Source organism: Antechinus flavipes, chromosome 3 (assembly GCF_016432865.1).
Source record: "Antechinus flavipes isolate AdamAnt ecotype Samford, QLD, Australia chromosome 3, AdamAnt_v2, whole genome shotgun sequence".
Lineage (NCBI taxonomy): Eukaryota > Metazoa > Chordata > Mammalia > Dasyuromorphia > Dasyuridae > Antechinus > Antechinus flavipes.
The window spans coordinates 185,571,860-185,589,101 of NC_067400.1; the positions used below are offsets into that span (position 1 = coordinate 185,571,860).

A 17,242-nucleotide genomic window follows, 5' to 3' on the forward strand; every position below is an offset into this window, starting at 1 on the left:
CACCTTTTGTTCTTCCAGATAAATTTTACTGTTATTTTTTCTAGGTCAGTAAAATAATTTCTTGGGAGTTTGATTGGTATAGCACCAAATAAATAAACTAGTTTAGATAGTATTGTCATCTTTATTATATTTGCTCGACCTATCTAAGAGCACTTGATATTATCCCAGTTGATTAGATCTGACTTTATTTGTGTGGAAAGTGTTTTATAGTTTTGTTCATAAACTTCCTAACATTGCCTTGGCAGATAGATTCCCAAATATTTTATCCTTTTGACAGGTATTTTAAATGGAATTTCTCTTTCTATCTCTTAGTTGTTGGATTTTGTTAGTGATGTATGAAAATGTTGATGATTTATGTGGATTTATTGTGTATCCTGCAACTTTGCTAAAGTTGTGGATTATTTCTAATAGCTTTTTAGTTGATTCTCTGGGGTTCTCTAAGCATACCATCACATCATCTGCAAAGAGTGATAATTTAGTGTCCTCTTTACCTGCTCTAATTACTTTAATCTCTTTTTCTTGTCTTACTGCCAAAGCTAGCATTTCTAATACAAGATGAAAGGGCAATGATGATAATAGGCAGCTTTGTTTCAATCCTGATCTTATTGGGAATGGGTCCAGTTTATCTCTATTACATGTTGGAATCCTTACTAACTGCTAACTAATTAGAGTTGATCTAATCTTACAAGAAGATGTTTTGGGCAGAACCTGAAACAAGGTCACACCTCCCTTGAAGCTCGTTGGGCCAGAGAGCACTATGGGAGACTCTCTCGTATCCCACAATTCCTCCCTCTTGGATAAAAGAAACAGACAGAAGCTCTCGGTCAGATTTCAGTAGAGTTACGCCAGAAGCCCTCTCTCCGAGGCAAGGCAGAATATTTTCCACTTGGCTGGCTGGTGGCAGAAGAAGTGTTGGAGAGAGGAAGACGCTACAAGTCGAGATTTCACCGGAATGACATGAAGACTGGAGCTGGCTGGAGGCTGAAGAAAGCAGAGGGAGAGGCTGAAGGACCAGACCTTTGGATTTAAAGACATTTGGAGAGAGCTCTTGGAAGAGATAGGCCTCTAAGCTAACCGGGCTAACTTTTATCACCTGGCTGTGTTTTGAGAAGAAAAAGCTCACAACATTTTGGCGCCCAACGTGGGGCTAACAGACCCCTCATTGGATTTCAGTGGAAAAGCTACGATCCTGATTCAAGTGGAAAAGCCTCTGATCCTGATCCAGTGGAAAAGACTCTTCAACCCAGAAATTAGAGTGAGTACAACAAAGAAATTTTGTTAAAAGAGTTAAAGTAGAATTTCAGCTAAGATGGGACAGATATTTAGAAAAGAGCCTGTTTCTGTTCAAGGAAAATGTTTAGAGAGCATTGTCAAAATTATGAAAAGCCAAGGTTTAATTATAAGTTTACAGCAAATCACTGAACTTTTACAAACTGTAAAGGACATATGTCCTTGTTTCTCTCTTGATAAGGAATTAGATCTAGATGAATGGAAATTGGTTGGAGAGGATCTTTGTCAATTCTATGATAAAAATGGGCCTAACTCAATAATTAATACATATAATGTAATACAATTGGCTATAAGAAGTTATTTAAGTGATAGAATGATGAAAAGGAAAGTACAGGAGGAAGAATTGCCAACTTTACTAGGTGAAAAGGAGGACGAATCAGATGAGAATGGAGTTAATTACAATTCTGAGTATCCCATAACAGTCTATGAGCAAATTTCTAAGGCTGCAATAAAAGCTTGGAATTCTCTCCCTGGACAGAAAGATGGAAATAATGTTTTCACAAAAATAGAGCAAGGTCCCAATGAACCTTTTGCAGATTTTGTGGGACGTTTACAAACAGCTGTAATAAGAACCATTGGAGACAATGCAGCAACAGAAATAATGACTAGACATTTGGCTAAGGAAAATGCCAATGAGATTTGCAAGAGAATTATATGGGGGCTAGACAAAAATGCTCCTTTAAAAGAAATCATTAGACGCTGTGCCACAGTGGGCACAAATGCTTATTATGCCCAGACTATGATGAACATGGAAAGACAAGGTCCTTCTTGGCAGAGGAATTCTAGAGAAACTCGTCGATGTTTTCAGTGCGGAAAAATTGGACATTTGAGAGCTCATTGTAGATATGGAGATAGAGTGAGAAGACAGGGTGAGAGAAAACCCAAAACCCCATGTCCAAAATGTAACCGAGGCTTTCATTGGGCCTCTAAATGTATATTGACCCAGAAGAATGAGAGGCAAGGCCCAGCTCCAAAGTATCAATCAAAGGACAGGTGGGGCATGATAGCAGCTGAGGTTACACCCAGAGAGACTTTAGAAATTCAGAACTCTGATGTCATCAACCAACAGAAAAGCAATCAGGATTACAGTTGGGAAGAATACAGGCCTTTTAAGACAACAAGACAATATCCAATGCAAACAGCTCCAATGTAATTACCAGATGATGAGGAGAAATCCCAAAAGTGGTAAATAGAAGAGAATTAGATAGGTTAAGTGCTTGGGGAAGAGGATCTGCTTATATTTCCACAGATGAAGAAAGAATCAGATGGCTGACAATGAGACTGTCAAAAGGATTCTTAAAATCTTCAGAAATCATTGGGTTCCCTGAGATGAAAAATTGTTGATGAGACTTTTGCAGTACTTCAGAGCTTACAGGAATTATTAGATTCCTGGCACATGAACTAATGGACAATGGATTCCTTATGGACTATTTCTAGGACTTATGGACATTTGTAAATTTTCAGGTCGATTTATGTTGTTACATTACTACTAGCCTGTGTTATATTACTATGTGCTTATGTATTTTAAGCAATTGCAAGAATCATTGGATTTCTTGAGATGAAAGATTGTTGATGAGACTTTTGCAGTAGTTAAATTTTCATGTTGATTCATGTTATTTGTTACATTACCACTAGCCTGTGTTATATTGCTGTGTGCTTTTGTAAATTATGTATAATGCCTCCCATATTGATGGATTTATGTATACCATGTATATCTGTTACAAAGTTCTGGCCCATATTGATGGATTTATGTGTACCCCTTCAGAAACCCCCTATGTTTTAAAACAAAAGAAAGGGGGAGATGTTGGAATCCTTACTAACTGCTAACTAATTAGAGTTGATCTAATCTTACAAGAAGATGTTTTGGGCAGAACCTGAAACAAGGTCACACCTCCCTTGAAGCTCGTTGGGCCAGAGAGCACTATGGGAGACTCTCTCGTATCCCACAATTCCTCCCTCTTGGATAAAAGAAACAGACAGAAGCTCTCGGTCAGATTTCAGTAGAGTTACGCCAGAAGCCCTCTCTCCGAGGCAAGGCAGAATATTTTCCACTTGGCTGGCTGGTGGCAGAAGAAGTGTTGGAGAGAGGAAGACGCTACAAGTCGAGATTTCACCGGAATGACATGAAGACTGGAGCTGGCTGGAGGCTGAAGAAAGCAGAGGGAGAGGCTGAAGGACCAGACCTTTGGATTTAAAGACATTTGGAGAGAGCTCTTGGAAGAGATAGGCCTCTAAGCTAACCGGGCTAACTTTTATCACCTGGCTGTGTTTTGAGAAGAAAAAGCTCACAACAATTACATATGATGATCATTGATGATTTTAAATAAAGACTACTATTTTAAGGAAAAGTGATGTGTTCCTATACTCTGTAGTGTTTTTAATAGGAATGGATGTTAGATTTTATCAAATGCTTTTTTTGCATCTGTTGAGATAATCATATGCTTTTTGCTACTTTGGTTATTGATATAGTCAATTATGCTAATAGTTTTCCTTATATTGAACCAGCCTTGCAATACTGGGATAAAGCCTATTTGGTCATGGTATATTATCCCGGGGATGATTTTCTGTAATCTCTTTGCTAATATTTTATTTAATATTTTTGCATCAATATTCATTAGGGAGATTGGTCTATAATCTTTTTTATCTGTTTCCATCCTACCTGGTTTAGGTATAATTACCATGTCTGTGTTATAAAAGGCATTTGGTAGGAGTCCTTTATTCCCTATTTTTTCAAATACTTTATATAATATTGGAGTTAATTGTTTTTCAAATGTTTGATAGAACTCACATGTAAATCTATCTGGTCCTGGGGATTTTTTTTTTCCTTAGGGAATTGATTAATAACTTCTCATATTTCTTTTTCTAAAAAGGGACTATTTAAGTAATTAATTTCCTCCTGTATTAATCTGAGCAAACTATATTTTTGTAGATATTCCTCCATTTTACTTAGGTTATCAACTTTATTGCATAAAGTTGGGCAAAGTAACTCCTAATTATTGCTCTAATTTCTTCTTCATTAGTCTAAAGTTCTCACTTTTCATTTTTAAGACTAACAATTTCATTTTCCTCTTTACTTTTTCTAATCAAATTTACTAAAGATTTATGTATTTTATTGTTTTTTCTACATAATCAACTATTAATTTTACTTATTAATTCAATAGTTTTTTAATTGCAATTTTATTAATCTCCCCTTTTATTTTCAGAATTTCAAATTTGTATTTGATTGGAGGGTTTTAGTTTGCTCTTTTTCTAGCTTTTTTAGGTGTAAGTCCAATTCATTAATTTTCTCTTTCTCTACTTTATGCAATTAAGCATCTAGAGATATAAAATTTTCCCTTATCACCACTTTGGCTGCATCACATACATTTGGGTAAGTTGTCTCATTACTGTCATTCTCTTGGATGAAATTATTAATTGTGTCTATGATTTGCTGTTTCACCCATTCATTATTTAGGATGAGATTATTTAGTATCCAATTACTTTCTGGTATATTTTTCCCTGGCTTTTTACTGAATGTAATTTTTATTACATTGTTGTTATGGGCCAGAACTTGAAACAAGGTACTAAGACAGTGGAATTGATAGAGACAACAGTTATGTAGAATGGTGCTTAACAGTTCTCTAGTTCAGTACATGTACTTAGTACTTACTATAGTTCTACAAGATTCACACCTTTGGTTAGAGAGGCTATAAGCTGGAACAAACTCAGTCAGAATGAGAACTAGGGAAGACAGAGAAGTGGTGGCAGGCTCTCCTCCTTCGATTCTCCATTGAAACCAAGATCCGGAAGGCCTCCAGAAAAACTAGCCAAGCCTCAAGTGAAGGAGACAAGACTTTGAAGGAGACAATAAAGGATTTGGACTTCAACCCCTGGCTACTCATATGGTAATTACTGAACTGAAACGAAGGTTGCTCCCAGAGACTTCAAGGAAACCTCAACAGAGAATATTATATTTTAGAGAGAATATTACACTTTGTGATCTGAAAAAAAATGCATTTACTATGTCTGCCTTTCTGCATTTGATTTTTAGGTCTTTATGTCCTAATATAGGGTCAATTTTTATATAGATTCCATGAACTACCAAGAAGAAACATACTCCTTTCTGTTCCCAATCTTCTCCAAAGATCTATCCTACCTAACTTTTCTAGTATTCTATTTATTTCTTTAAATTCTTATTTATTTTGTGGTTTGATTTATCTAGTTTTGAGAGAGCAAGGTTGAGATCTCCCTCATTATAGTTTTGATGTCTATTTCTTCTTGCAGCTCTCTTAACTTTTCCTTCAACAATTTCCATGATATACCACTTGGTGCATATATATTAAGTATTGATATTGCTGCATTATCTATAGTACCCTTCAGCAAGATATAGTTTTCTTCCTTATCTCTTTTAATTAGATCAATTTTTGCTTTTGCTTGATCTGAGATCAGGATGGCTAACCCTGCTTTATTGATTTCACCCCAAGCATAATAGATTCTGATCCAGCCTTTTACCTTTCCTCTGTATGTATCCCTCTTCTTTAAATGTGTTTCTTATAAACAACATATTGCAAGATTCTGGTTTTTAATCCAATCTGCTATCCACTTACACTGTATGGGAGAGATCACCCCATTCACATTTGCAGTTAACGATACTAATTCTGTATTTCCTGCCATCTTATTAACTAAAAATTATACTTTTCTCTTTCCTTTCCCACTTTCCCTCCTCCCCAGTATTTCACTTATGAGCACTTCTTACCTCAAGCAGTCCTCCCCTTTAGAAAGCCATCTCCATTCTTATAGCTTTCCCCTACTATTTCTGTTTTCCCTTCTAGCTAGCCTACCCCTTCCCTTTTCCCTTTTCCTCTCCTACTTTTCTGTAAGGTGAGAGAAGTTTTGCAGTGAAATCAAATACATCTGATAGTTTCTTTGAGCCAAATCTGATGAGAATAAGATTCACACAATAATCATCACCCTCCCTTGTTTCCTTCAATTGTAATAGGTTTTCTTTGCCTCTTCCTGAGATGAAATTTCCCTCATTTTACCTCCACTTTCCCCTTTTTTCTAGTACAACCCCCTTTTGACCTCTAGTTTCTTTTTATATTTTAACAGTAAAATCGGATTATATATGTATTCTCTATGTATACCCATAACAAAAATACAGTTCTCAAGAGATTTATTTTATTTTATTTTTACCTTCTTATGCTTCTCTTGAGTCCTATATTTGGAAGTCAAATATTTTGTTTAGCACAGGTCTTTTTATCAGAAAGAAATGGAATTCACCTATTTCACTGAATGCCCATCTTCTTCCCTGGAAGAAAATTCTCAGTTTAGCGGGGTAGTTTATTCTTGGCTGTATTCCAAGTTCCTTTGCCTTTCCGATTATCAGTTTTCAGGCCCTTTGATCCTTTTAGGTGGAAGCTGCTAGATCCTGGGTAATCCTATTTGTGGCTCCTCAGTATTTGAAATGTTTCTTTCTGTTTGCTTATAATTTTTTTTTTTCTTGGTCTGATAATTCTGAAATTTAGCCATGATATTCCTTGGAGTTTTAATTTTGAGGTCTCTTTCAGGAGGTGTAGGGGGAAGTCTTTCAGTGGCTATTGTAGCTTCTGATACTATGACATCAGGGCAGTTCTCTGATGACTTCCTGAAAAAATATTTTCTAAACTTTTTTCATCATGGTTTTCAGGGAGTCCAATAATCCTTAGATTGTCTCTCTTAACATCTGTTTTTCAGATCAGTTGTTTTCCCAAGTAGGTATTTTACATTTTTTCTATTTTTTCATCTTTTTTTTTTTTTTTTTTTTTTTAGTTTTGTTTGATTCTTGGATGTCTCATTGAGTCATTTATTTCCATTTGTTCAGTTCTGATTGTTAGTGAATTATTTTCATTTACTTTTTTACTTCTTCGTGTATTTGTAGAATTGAGTTTTTAAATTTTTTTTTGTTCCATAAATTTTTTCCCATTTTACAAATTGTTTTTTTTTTTTTTAAGGAATTATTTACCTTTTCCATTTCATAAATTCTGTTATTTTATTTTTCCATTTTGTCAAATCTATTTTTTAATGAGTTACATGCCTTTTTCCAAACTCTTTGTCAAAGTTTTCATTTCTTTTTCCCATTTTTCTCTTAGCTATCTTTTAAGATCCTTTTAAATTTCTTCTAGGAGAGCATTGTGTGAGGACCAATTTTTATCACCCTTTGGGGCTTCATGTGGGGACAATCTGCTTTTAGTATCCTCGGCATCTGAAATCTGTTCTTCTCTTTCACCATAAAAAGTGTCTAGGTCAGTGTTTTCTTTACTTTTTTATTTATTTAAAAAAAAAATTAAGGTTTGCTTTTAGGACAGGGGAGGTTTTCCAAGCTTCCTCTACAAGCAGTGTCATCTTCTATAAGTGTAGGCTTCCTCTATAAGCAGCTGTAGCTGCGCTGTGTCAGTGCTGACTCATTTCCCCAAGCTGTGGGCTGGCCAGGTCCCTGAGACTCTGAGAACCCTCAGGTCAGGGTTCACTATTTACCTTTTCTATTTGTTTTGGATGTTTTATAATTTCTCTGCTGATATATTCGCTTGCAACCAGGGCAGAGTAGCCAACACTACAGTAGAATCTTTCTCCTTACACTACAGTAGAATCTTCCCCCTATATGTTCTGCCACTTGGAGTCTGCACTAACCGGTGAAATCCACTTCCCACCCCAGTTCTGCTCTATGCACTATCATCCCTACTTGTCCTGCTTGCACTGGTCACCTCCCTCTGTGCCCGACCCGAAATAGACCTTGTCTGGCGATCTCTGAAATTAACTTCTGCTGGTAATTTGTTGCACTCCCAATATCCGTGTATTCTGCCAGTCCAGAACTAATTCAGAGGCTGGATTTGATTAATTAGATGAGGGGTTGTGGAGGAAGATCAGAAAAAAGCATGTGTCCTCTCCACCCCAATTTCTAAATTTGCTAAATTTGCCTCTGCTCCCCCCGCAATATATGTTAAACATGGTAGAAATGTGTTAAATCCAATATATGCATACATATTTATACAATTATCTTGCTGCATAAGAAAAATCAAATCATAAAGGAAAAAATGAGAAAATAAAATGCAAGCATACAACAACACAAAGAGTGAAAATGATACGTTGTGAACCACACTCAGTTCCCACATTCCTCTCTCTGGGTGTAGGTGGCTCTCTTCATCACAAAATTATTGGAACTGGTATGATCATCTCATTGTTGAAGAGAGGCACATCCATCAGAATTGATCATTGTATAACCTTGTTGTTCTGTGTACAATGATCTCCTGGTTCTGCTCATTTCACTTAGCATCAATTCAAATAAATCTCTTTCCAGGCCTCTCTGAAATCATCCTGATGAATGTTTCTTACAGAAAAATAATATTCCACAACATTTATATACCATAACTTATTCAACCATTACCCAACTGGTAGGCATCCAATTAGTTTCCAGTTTCTTACTATTACACAAAAAGCTGCCACACAGATTTTTGCACATGAGGGTCCCTTTCCCTCCTTTAAGATTTCTTTGGAATATAAGATCAGTAGAAACACTGCTGAATCAAAGGGTATGCACAGTTTGATAACTCTTTGGAGATAGTTCCAAACTGCCTTCCAATAATATATTGGATATATATATATATGTATGTGTATGTATGTATATATATATATATATATATATATGTATATTATATTATATTATATTAATATATAATATACATAATATAATAATATATATTATCATTATATAATATATTAGGCACGTATTTTTAAGTGTGATATTTTTAAATAATAATTTTCCTCAGTCCCTGGAAAAAAAAATCAGTTAATGCAGTTCAAAAACCTTGACATTGTCATACACATACACATACACACACACACTAAAATGTGCACATATAAGACACACATGCTAAATAGGCTACATATGGGTAAAATGAGTTTTGGTAAAACTCCCATTTTGCCCAAAAATACTTATAAATTTTTTCCCTTTACGCCAGAGATTTTAAAAAACAAGGATTGACCATGCCTAACAAATGACCATTTGATTAATTCTATGGCAGTATTGAGAGAAAAAAAAAATGTTTGTTACAATTTGTTACAAATTGTTGAATAACTGACTCTAGCCTGGTCTGAGTGATATTTTTACCCTTTAATCTAGTCTTCCAAATTTTTCATTGGGGTCATTGTCCACATAGTATCTGTTCTTAGCCTCCTACTTAAATGGTCAAGGATTATAATCAATATACTCCTTTCCGTGGTCTTTTAATATAGAGTCATTATAATTCTTGATCCCATCACTTCCATCAATCCCTTAGGTTTATGGCATTCTTATTTCTGCTAATCTACATGTTTTCTCACCAATTGCTATTTATTAAGTGATAAGTAATATTTATATAATTTTGAAAGTTTAAAAATAGTTTTGAATCTCATTTGTACCTGAAAATGAAACTATAAAATAGGTATTAGAGCTCTAATGATCCTCATTTTACAGATAAGGAAAATGACATTCAGAAAGATTATATGAGACACTGTATTCCTCAAAAGAATTATAAAATTAAAATCATAAAATTTTGCTCATAAAAGGAACTTTTGAGATCATGTAGAATCTTTGCTATCTTCTCCAATCCAACAAACTATGGCCTAGAAAAGTTAAGTGGATTTAACTGATTTGTAAATGATTATACTATCTACAAAAGCGAAGCAGCACAGGTGAGGATTTTTGCATTTAAGGTTTCCTAATGAAAATAGGAAAGAAGTAGGAATACTTTGCTAAAATCCCTTAGCAACTTTTCACTGTAAACTTAATTCCTGATTGAGTAGAAAATAGTCAGGAGACAAAAGAAAGGTACATATATTATACCAAGTTTTTGTGAATTTAGTTATATAGACTCAGACACTAAGTATTAAGTTTATTTTCACTTTAATATGAAGACAACTTAATTTTATTGTTATAATTATAATAATGTACTTATTGTAATAGTACTTAAGCATCAGCAAACTTTCTCTTCTAAGTTCTAGGGGCAACCCAACAGGAAAATGTCTGAAACAGAATTTGGGATGGAAAAAGCAAATTCAAAATGCCCAAGTTTAAGTTTAGGACCTACACTTTCTGATTAAAGAACAACAATTAGAAATACAGATGGAAAGAAAGAGAGCTGGTATATACCTAACCTAGATCGTATTTTCTTTTAGATCTTTTTTGTCAATGGAATATTTTAATATGTCAATTGTGTATAGAAGCTACATAATTATATTATGGGAAGACCTTAGTTTACTTACTTAATACATTCTTATTTGGAGTGTGAGAAGGAAGTCTTTCCAGCCCAATCAGTGAGGAAAATCAGATCTACTAGATTCAGCCCAAGTAAAGTGACAAATATCAAGTCTTTCTAATTTATATAAGATTTAGAAGCAGCATAATCTAAAGGGGTTTGAACCACAGGTCTGATACTTCACAGTACCTTAGTTTTGTTTTTGTTTTTTTCTTCATCTGCAGTACTACTTATGTTAATAACTTTAGAAAAGATTATTTTGAGAAAGGTACTTTATAACTCTTAATGCATAATAAAATGTGTTATTAAATTCACCAGCTTAAAAATCTTTAATATGTTATTGTTTGCAAAAAAATTACAGGAGACTCAATTTTGGGGAGAAGTGGGAAAAGATTGATACTTACCAGATGTACTACTGCCTCGATCTGAACTATTGTAGGAGCCTCCTGTATTTTGGTCATAAGACTGATTGTATGGAATAGTTGGTGGGATGGTATCATTTGTTCGGTAATCTGAAGATTCAATAACAAAGTAAAATAATGTTACTTTCCCTATAAGTTATTTTATGTAGACTTTTGCCATTCTCTAAGTAACAAAAAGAAATTAAAATCTTTGTTTTCCATCTCATTTTTTTAAACAATCAGATTTTCAGAATATGAAACAATTCAGATTCCCAAACACATAAAGCTATAAAATACTGATTCAATACATATGAAAATATGTATATAGATGTATGTATATATGTATGGAAACATATACAAACCTTCCTAAATTCCTTATGTCTCTTTTTGAACCTAAGAACAATTCCTGTCTCTTTGACAAATTTCCATTGTATCTATCAACAGTAAGCAAACCGTTTTCCTCTTTTAGCATATGCACGTTTTACATAAAGTACAAAGCATTAATTTTCCTTGTATCTAGCAAAATGCAATTCTTAGACAAAATCAATGCCTTTAACAATAGGATGTTGGGAAATTCACTGTTATTCTTTAAATTTAAAAAAAAAAAAAAAAGAATCCAGAAAGTATCCAACGAATATCATGGCTTATAAAAATACAGAACATTTAAGCACTGAAATTCCATCTGCTAAAAAAAAAAAAAAAAAAAAGTAAAACAAAACAAAACCAATTATGAAAATATTAGCATAGAGAGGGACAAATCCAAATGCTTAATTCAATAATTGAATGTAACTGTTAACAGTTTTGTCAGTCTGGTTGCATTCTGATTTATTTTATAGCATTTTATGTCACATGTTTTCATGGCATATAAACAATAAGTCAACACTTTGAAATATGCAAGGTATTGCAAATGAACAACATTTTCAAAGGGTCTTTAAAAATTAATAAAAGCATTATACTGAGTATCATGGCTTTAGATAGTCCTAATGCCTTAAATTTGAAAGATGCAATGTTTGCTTGAGCCCTGAAGAAAAATAAAAGACCTTTCTCATCCTAAAGTTAAACATCAAATTATTAAGAAAAAATAAAATGTTTGTTTTTACAAATAATCCTTGGACTATGTATAAAATTGGTGATTTTGGGTCCTCCCCTTCTGGAATTATTCCCTGTCTGTTCTCTATATACCTTGTGTGTAGTTATTTAGATGTTTGTCTTTTCCACTAGAATGTGAGCTTATTGATGGCAGGAATTATTTTTATCTTTGTATCCCCAGTGCTAACTTCAGTGACTCTCACATAGTAAACTTACATGTTTTTAGATTTTGAGAGGAATTTTCTTTTGAAATATTGTGTTTATGCTCAAGATTTCATTTTGAAAAAAAAAGTATATATAAAATAAACTGTTGAATTTTTTTGAACACATAACCCCCCCAAAATTGTGTCTTCTCAAAATATGTCAAATTATAACAACTTTCTTTCCTAGGATTATAACTTAGCAAATTAGTTTACTAAACTAGATAGCTAAAGGATCAATTTCTCTTCTAATTTGCATGTTACATTACAGAAAGCTTTTCTATAAATAAAAAATATTTATTTACTCTATGTTAACACAAAATTCAATTTATTATTAGTCCTTTTATTGACAGATTTCAATCAAGTGGCAAAAAGTTCTGAGTTTGATATAAAAGAACAAAAGTTCTAACCCTAGTGATGCTACTGGGCTGTTGGACAATCCACTAATTTTTCTAGGCCTCAATTTTCTCTACTGTAAAATTACGGTGTTGGACTAGATCCGGTTAGTCTACAGAACCTTCTACCTTTAAAACTATAATCATGTGAGGCACAGATAGGCTATGTCAACAACATACATTTAGTTTCTAGAATTATGCACCATATTTGGTCTAATGAATACATGAGCTAGTAGGAATGTAAATAATAGAAGCCCTTTTTCAATTTCAATTTAATTTAAATATTTTTCACTGGTTTCTTCACTTTTATATCAAAATGTTATTAATTTATATGACCATATAAAAGTAATTATCTTCAATCTATGAGTGAAAATAAGATGGTCTATTTAAAATGTGAGGTATTTTAACTGCTGAGCATCTGTCTTATAAATAAGACTGTCCTTACCAATTCTTCATTGACTATTATTTCAAAGCCATATGAAAATATTTTATTTAATTCCATTATAGCCGCTTATTTGTTACAATAAATTCAATCTTCAAAGGTTATTGTAGTATTAATTAACTCTTTGATACTGATAATTAATAATTTTGAAACTCATGAAATAGAAAAGCCTATTATTAACATAAGAAGTCTATGCTTGCTAGTTCCAACAAGTTTCAATCTAGAGTGGTCAAAGGAGTAAGTAAGCATGTCAATAAAAAAAGATGGAAGGAGAAGCAAAACTCTTCACCTTTGTTTAATTTGTTTTGCTCCATAATGTTATATTGAATAGGTGCCACTTCCTGCTTTTGCTGACTAGAGGGTTTCCACTGTTTTTCATTGGAATCTCCACTGCCATTGTTAATGTTGTTGCTGATGTTTGACTGGATGAGCTGAGTGGTGGCATAAGGAGTGGGTTGCCCTGATGCATTAACAAATCGACCATCCTTCAGGTTTGGACTATTGAAGGTTTTCATTTCATTGATCTTGTTGCTCAGGTCCACATCACCATACACGGTAGGCTCAGGCAGCATCAGATTTGTTTGTTTGTTATCCAGCTGGTTGTTGTAATTTGCTATACAATCAGCTAAACCACAGGGAAAGAAAAAGGAAAAGGTTATTCCCTTGGGTTACAGGTACATATCCTTAGGGGCACTACAAATGTCTCTATGTACCACACTGACCCTATTTCCATGAAACCACAATGGGCTTGTAATTAAAAAGTTTGTGTAAATTAGTTATTTACCATGTGCCAGAATTTTGTTAAGCACTGAGGATACAAAGAAAAGCAAAAATAGATTTACTATTTATTTTAAGGCACATGAAAAAGGGCAATGCAAAAAGAAACTCAATAATAATCTCTGAATTTCTGTCAGACATTTAAAACTGTCTCAGTTTTACAATGTTACTAATACTAATGCTGTTGGAAACATACAATAAAAATTTAAGTTGTATTAAGCTTGGGTTGTTGATCATTCACAAAACAGTAGTGAAGCCTGTGGAACAAGAGACATATAATGAAAATGAATAAAAGCTCTTTTCAGAGTAACAAAATTGGAAACTAACAAGGTACCACAACTTACTGAGGATCATTTTTGGAAAAGGCCAATATGGAAATTTGCTTTGCTTAACTATACAATATTGGTTATGAAGATTTTCTTATTTTGCTGCTGTCTCTGCTGAATGGAAATGGAAAAGAAAAATATTTCTTAAAGGGAAAAAATAAAAAAAGATATTCATTGAAAAAAGATTATTCTATTAGATAAAGAATGAGAATGAATTTCTTTCCCTAAACAAAGATAAAAGGGATTTAACAATATTTGACAAATGAAGCAATAATAAGTCAATAGCTTAAAAAAAATTTTTTTTAACTAGTTTTCTAGTTGAGAAGGTAATTTGCCTTAGAAGTAATTCTTTGTCAAGAGATGCCTAATAATAAGAAATAAGTCTGTTGTTTGGGGGGGGGGGTACAAGTATATAGAAAATGATAAAGAACTTTACATAACTTGTCAGACTAGATGATTATTGCTCACTTTTGATGATTTCATATGGGTACCACTGATAATGCCAGAAGGAATTTATGAAATATTTCTAAAATTGTCCAATGTCTTGGACAAGACAATGCTTTCATCAGTCTTAGCAAATGAAGACAAAGGCATCAGAGACAATAATTGCTATCAAAAAGGCATCAAAAGGGAAAGTTAAATTAGATAGGTGAACAATAGCTGATTAAGAAGAGAACAGCCAAGAATGAGATCTTGAATTATATATGATGGCATACAAATAATAACATATTCCTGATAAGAGATAAAGTATATTTACCAATGTCTGATAAGAATATATCTACATGAAAACTCTTGCAAATCTAATCTCAAGGGCATTAAATTGAAAGGAAAAGAAAGTGGTGTGTGTTTGTGTGTGTGTGTGATAGAGGAAGAAAGGGAGGGAGGGAAGGAGAGAGAGAGAGAGAGAGAGAGAGAAGATTCAATCAGTAATAAAGGAGGAATTTTCAGTTGTTGAGGTGGAAATAATGAGAACCTTTGAGATAACTGACTTAAATGACTAATCCACCTTAGAATTTGTGATAATGAGGCAAAGGAAAAAATAAGAATAGTCTTATATGCACTTTAGATTTCAAGGAAGCAGATTTCAAAGGTGTAAGATATTATGGCCTATGGAAAGTCAATCCAGAATGGATTGGAAGCTCACAAAAAGAAGACATCAAGGGGAGAAGTTATAAAAACAAGGAAAGGGAGAGATGGAAATAAAAAAAAAAAAAAGTTGGCATCAATCCTCTGAGAATTCACCATTTAGATTATAAAAGACATGAACAGAAAATGGAATTAAGATGGAAATCATAGATGAATACCAAATCGGGGGATGGTAAGAACTGTTAGGAAAGGTAATAGAAACTTCAACAGAACACAAATTCAGTGAGAGTAAAATATATCTTGTTTCTCTATTTCTGCCCTTAGCATCTGGTACAGTACCCAGCATATAACAGGCAAACCAGGAAGTGCAACTTGAATTCATTGAACTTGACAGAGATAGCAAATGGCAACAAAAACACTTGGGTTTTTGGTTATAACAAAGCAAAAAAGAAGAAGCCAATTGGGAATAGGACCACTGCTTGGGGAGAATATGATCACAGCATTAGATGACAGAAGGAAGGTAGAGATGTTGAACCATTATTTTGTTTCTGATTTCTCTTTCAGGGAAATATGATCATTGGATGGAAAGCATGGACCAAAAATAGTTGAAGAGTGTATATAACAACATGAGTAAGAAGGTAGTAATGAAAGCACCTATTTGTTCTTAATTAGGAAGGCTTATGTAAAAAAAAAAAAAATGGATATAGAAAGAATTGGCCAACTGATTACTCAGTCACAATCTTGGAGAATATGATTCCATGAAAAGGGTTGAGAATGAATCCTGAAAAACCATAGCCTAGTGAGCCTGTTATCAATTTCTTGTAAGATTCTGGAATGTACTGTTTAATATGGACTTAGTATTTAGAATGTTTTGTTTAGTTTAACTACTAAAAAAGGAAATGGATTAAAAAATACCTCATCATAAAAGTTTAGAAATTTATTTAAATTTTATTTCAATTTCAACAAAGCATTTAAGAAATGTAGCATGCTGTTTTTGTTGATAAAATGGAGAGATGTGGGCTAGACAATGGAATATAAATCTGTAATCAACTAACAAAAAAAATCATGAACAGTGCTATTTTTAGCTAGGGAAGACATCTCTAGTGGAGTGTCCCAGGGACCTCTCCTTGTCCATATGCAACTTAACATTTTTATTAATGTCTTGGATAAAGAAAGATATGACATGCTTGAAAAATTTATATATAACAAAAAGCTTGTTAATTAGGTGACATAATATAAATGCAAAAAAAGATACTTAGAGGCTAGGACTTTGAGCCAAACCTAACAACATAAAATTTAATAAGTATAATTATAACATCTCACACAACATTTCACAGATCAAACAGTAAGGAATGAATAGCTAAATTGCATTTAATATGAAAAAGTTCAAGAAGTATTAGTAATGTCACATTTAATGTCATTCAATGTACATGCTGCAGAAGACAAAGACTGTTCAGGGCATGCTGGTATCTCAGATTTGAGTAAAGAAAGGAAAGAGTACCTCCTATAATTAACAAAAATAGGTTTCTATGATTAGCAGGATGATTTCAAAGAGGTCTGGAAAAACTAAATGAACTGATGCTAAGTGAAATGAGCAGAAGCAGGAAACTGTACACGGCAATAATAAGATTATACAACGATCAAGTCTGATGGGCATGGCTCGCTTCAACATGAGATAACGCAGAACAGTTCCAATGATCTTGTGATGAAGAGAGCTATCGACACCCAGAGAAAGGACTGTGAGAACTGAGAGTGGATCACAATATAGCACTTTCATTCTTTTTTTATTGTTTGCTTGCATTTTATTTTTTCTCATTTTTTCCTTTTTGCGTTCTTCTTGTTTAGTAAAATAATTGTATAAATATGCATGCATATATTGGACTTAATGTATATTTTTACTATCTTTAACATATATTGGATTACTTGGTATCTAGGGGAGAAGGAAGGACAATTGGAACACAAGATTTTGCAGAGGTTAATGGTGAAAA

The 17,242-nt window shown here is 33.4% G+C and overlaps 1 protein-coding gene across 4 annotated transcripts in view; it reads right to left on the reverse strand.

Moving 5' to 3' along the window:
- The window catches only part of ROBO1 (roundabout guidance receptor 1), a 464,510-nt gene that overhangs the window by 44,266 nt on the left and 403,002 nt on the right, over positions 1–17,242 (reverse strand). For 3 of the 4 annotated variants that reach the window (XM_051984356.1, XM_051984357.1, XM_051984355.1), the window contains 2 exons: positions 13,355–13,690; positions 10,943–11,050 (listed from right to left, as the gene is read on the reverse strand). In XM_051984356.1, coding sequence (XP_051840316.1) covers positions 10,943–11,050; positions 13,355–13,690 — 444 coding nt within the window. The remainder of the gene's footprint in view (positions 1–10,942; positions 11,051–13,354; positions 13,691–17,242) is intronic. The other variant, XM_051984358.1, reaches the window with a different exon arrangement.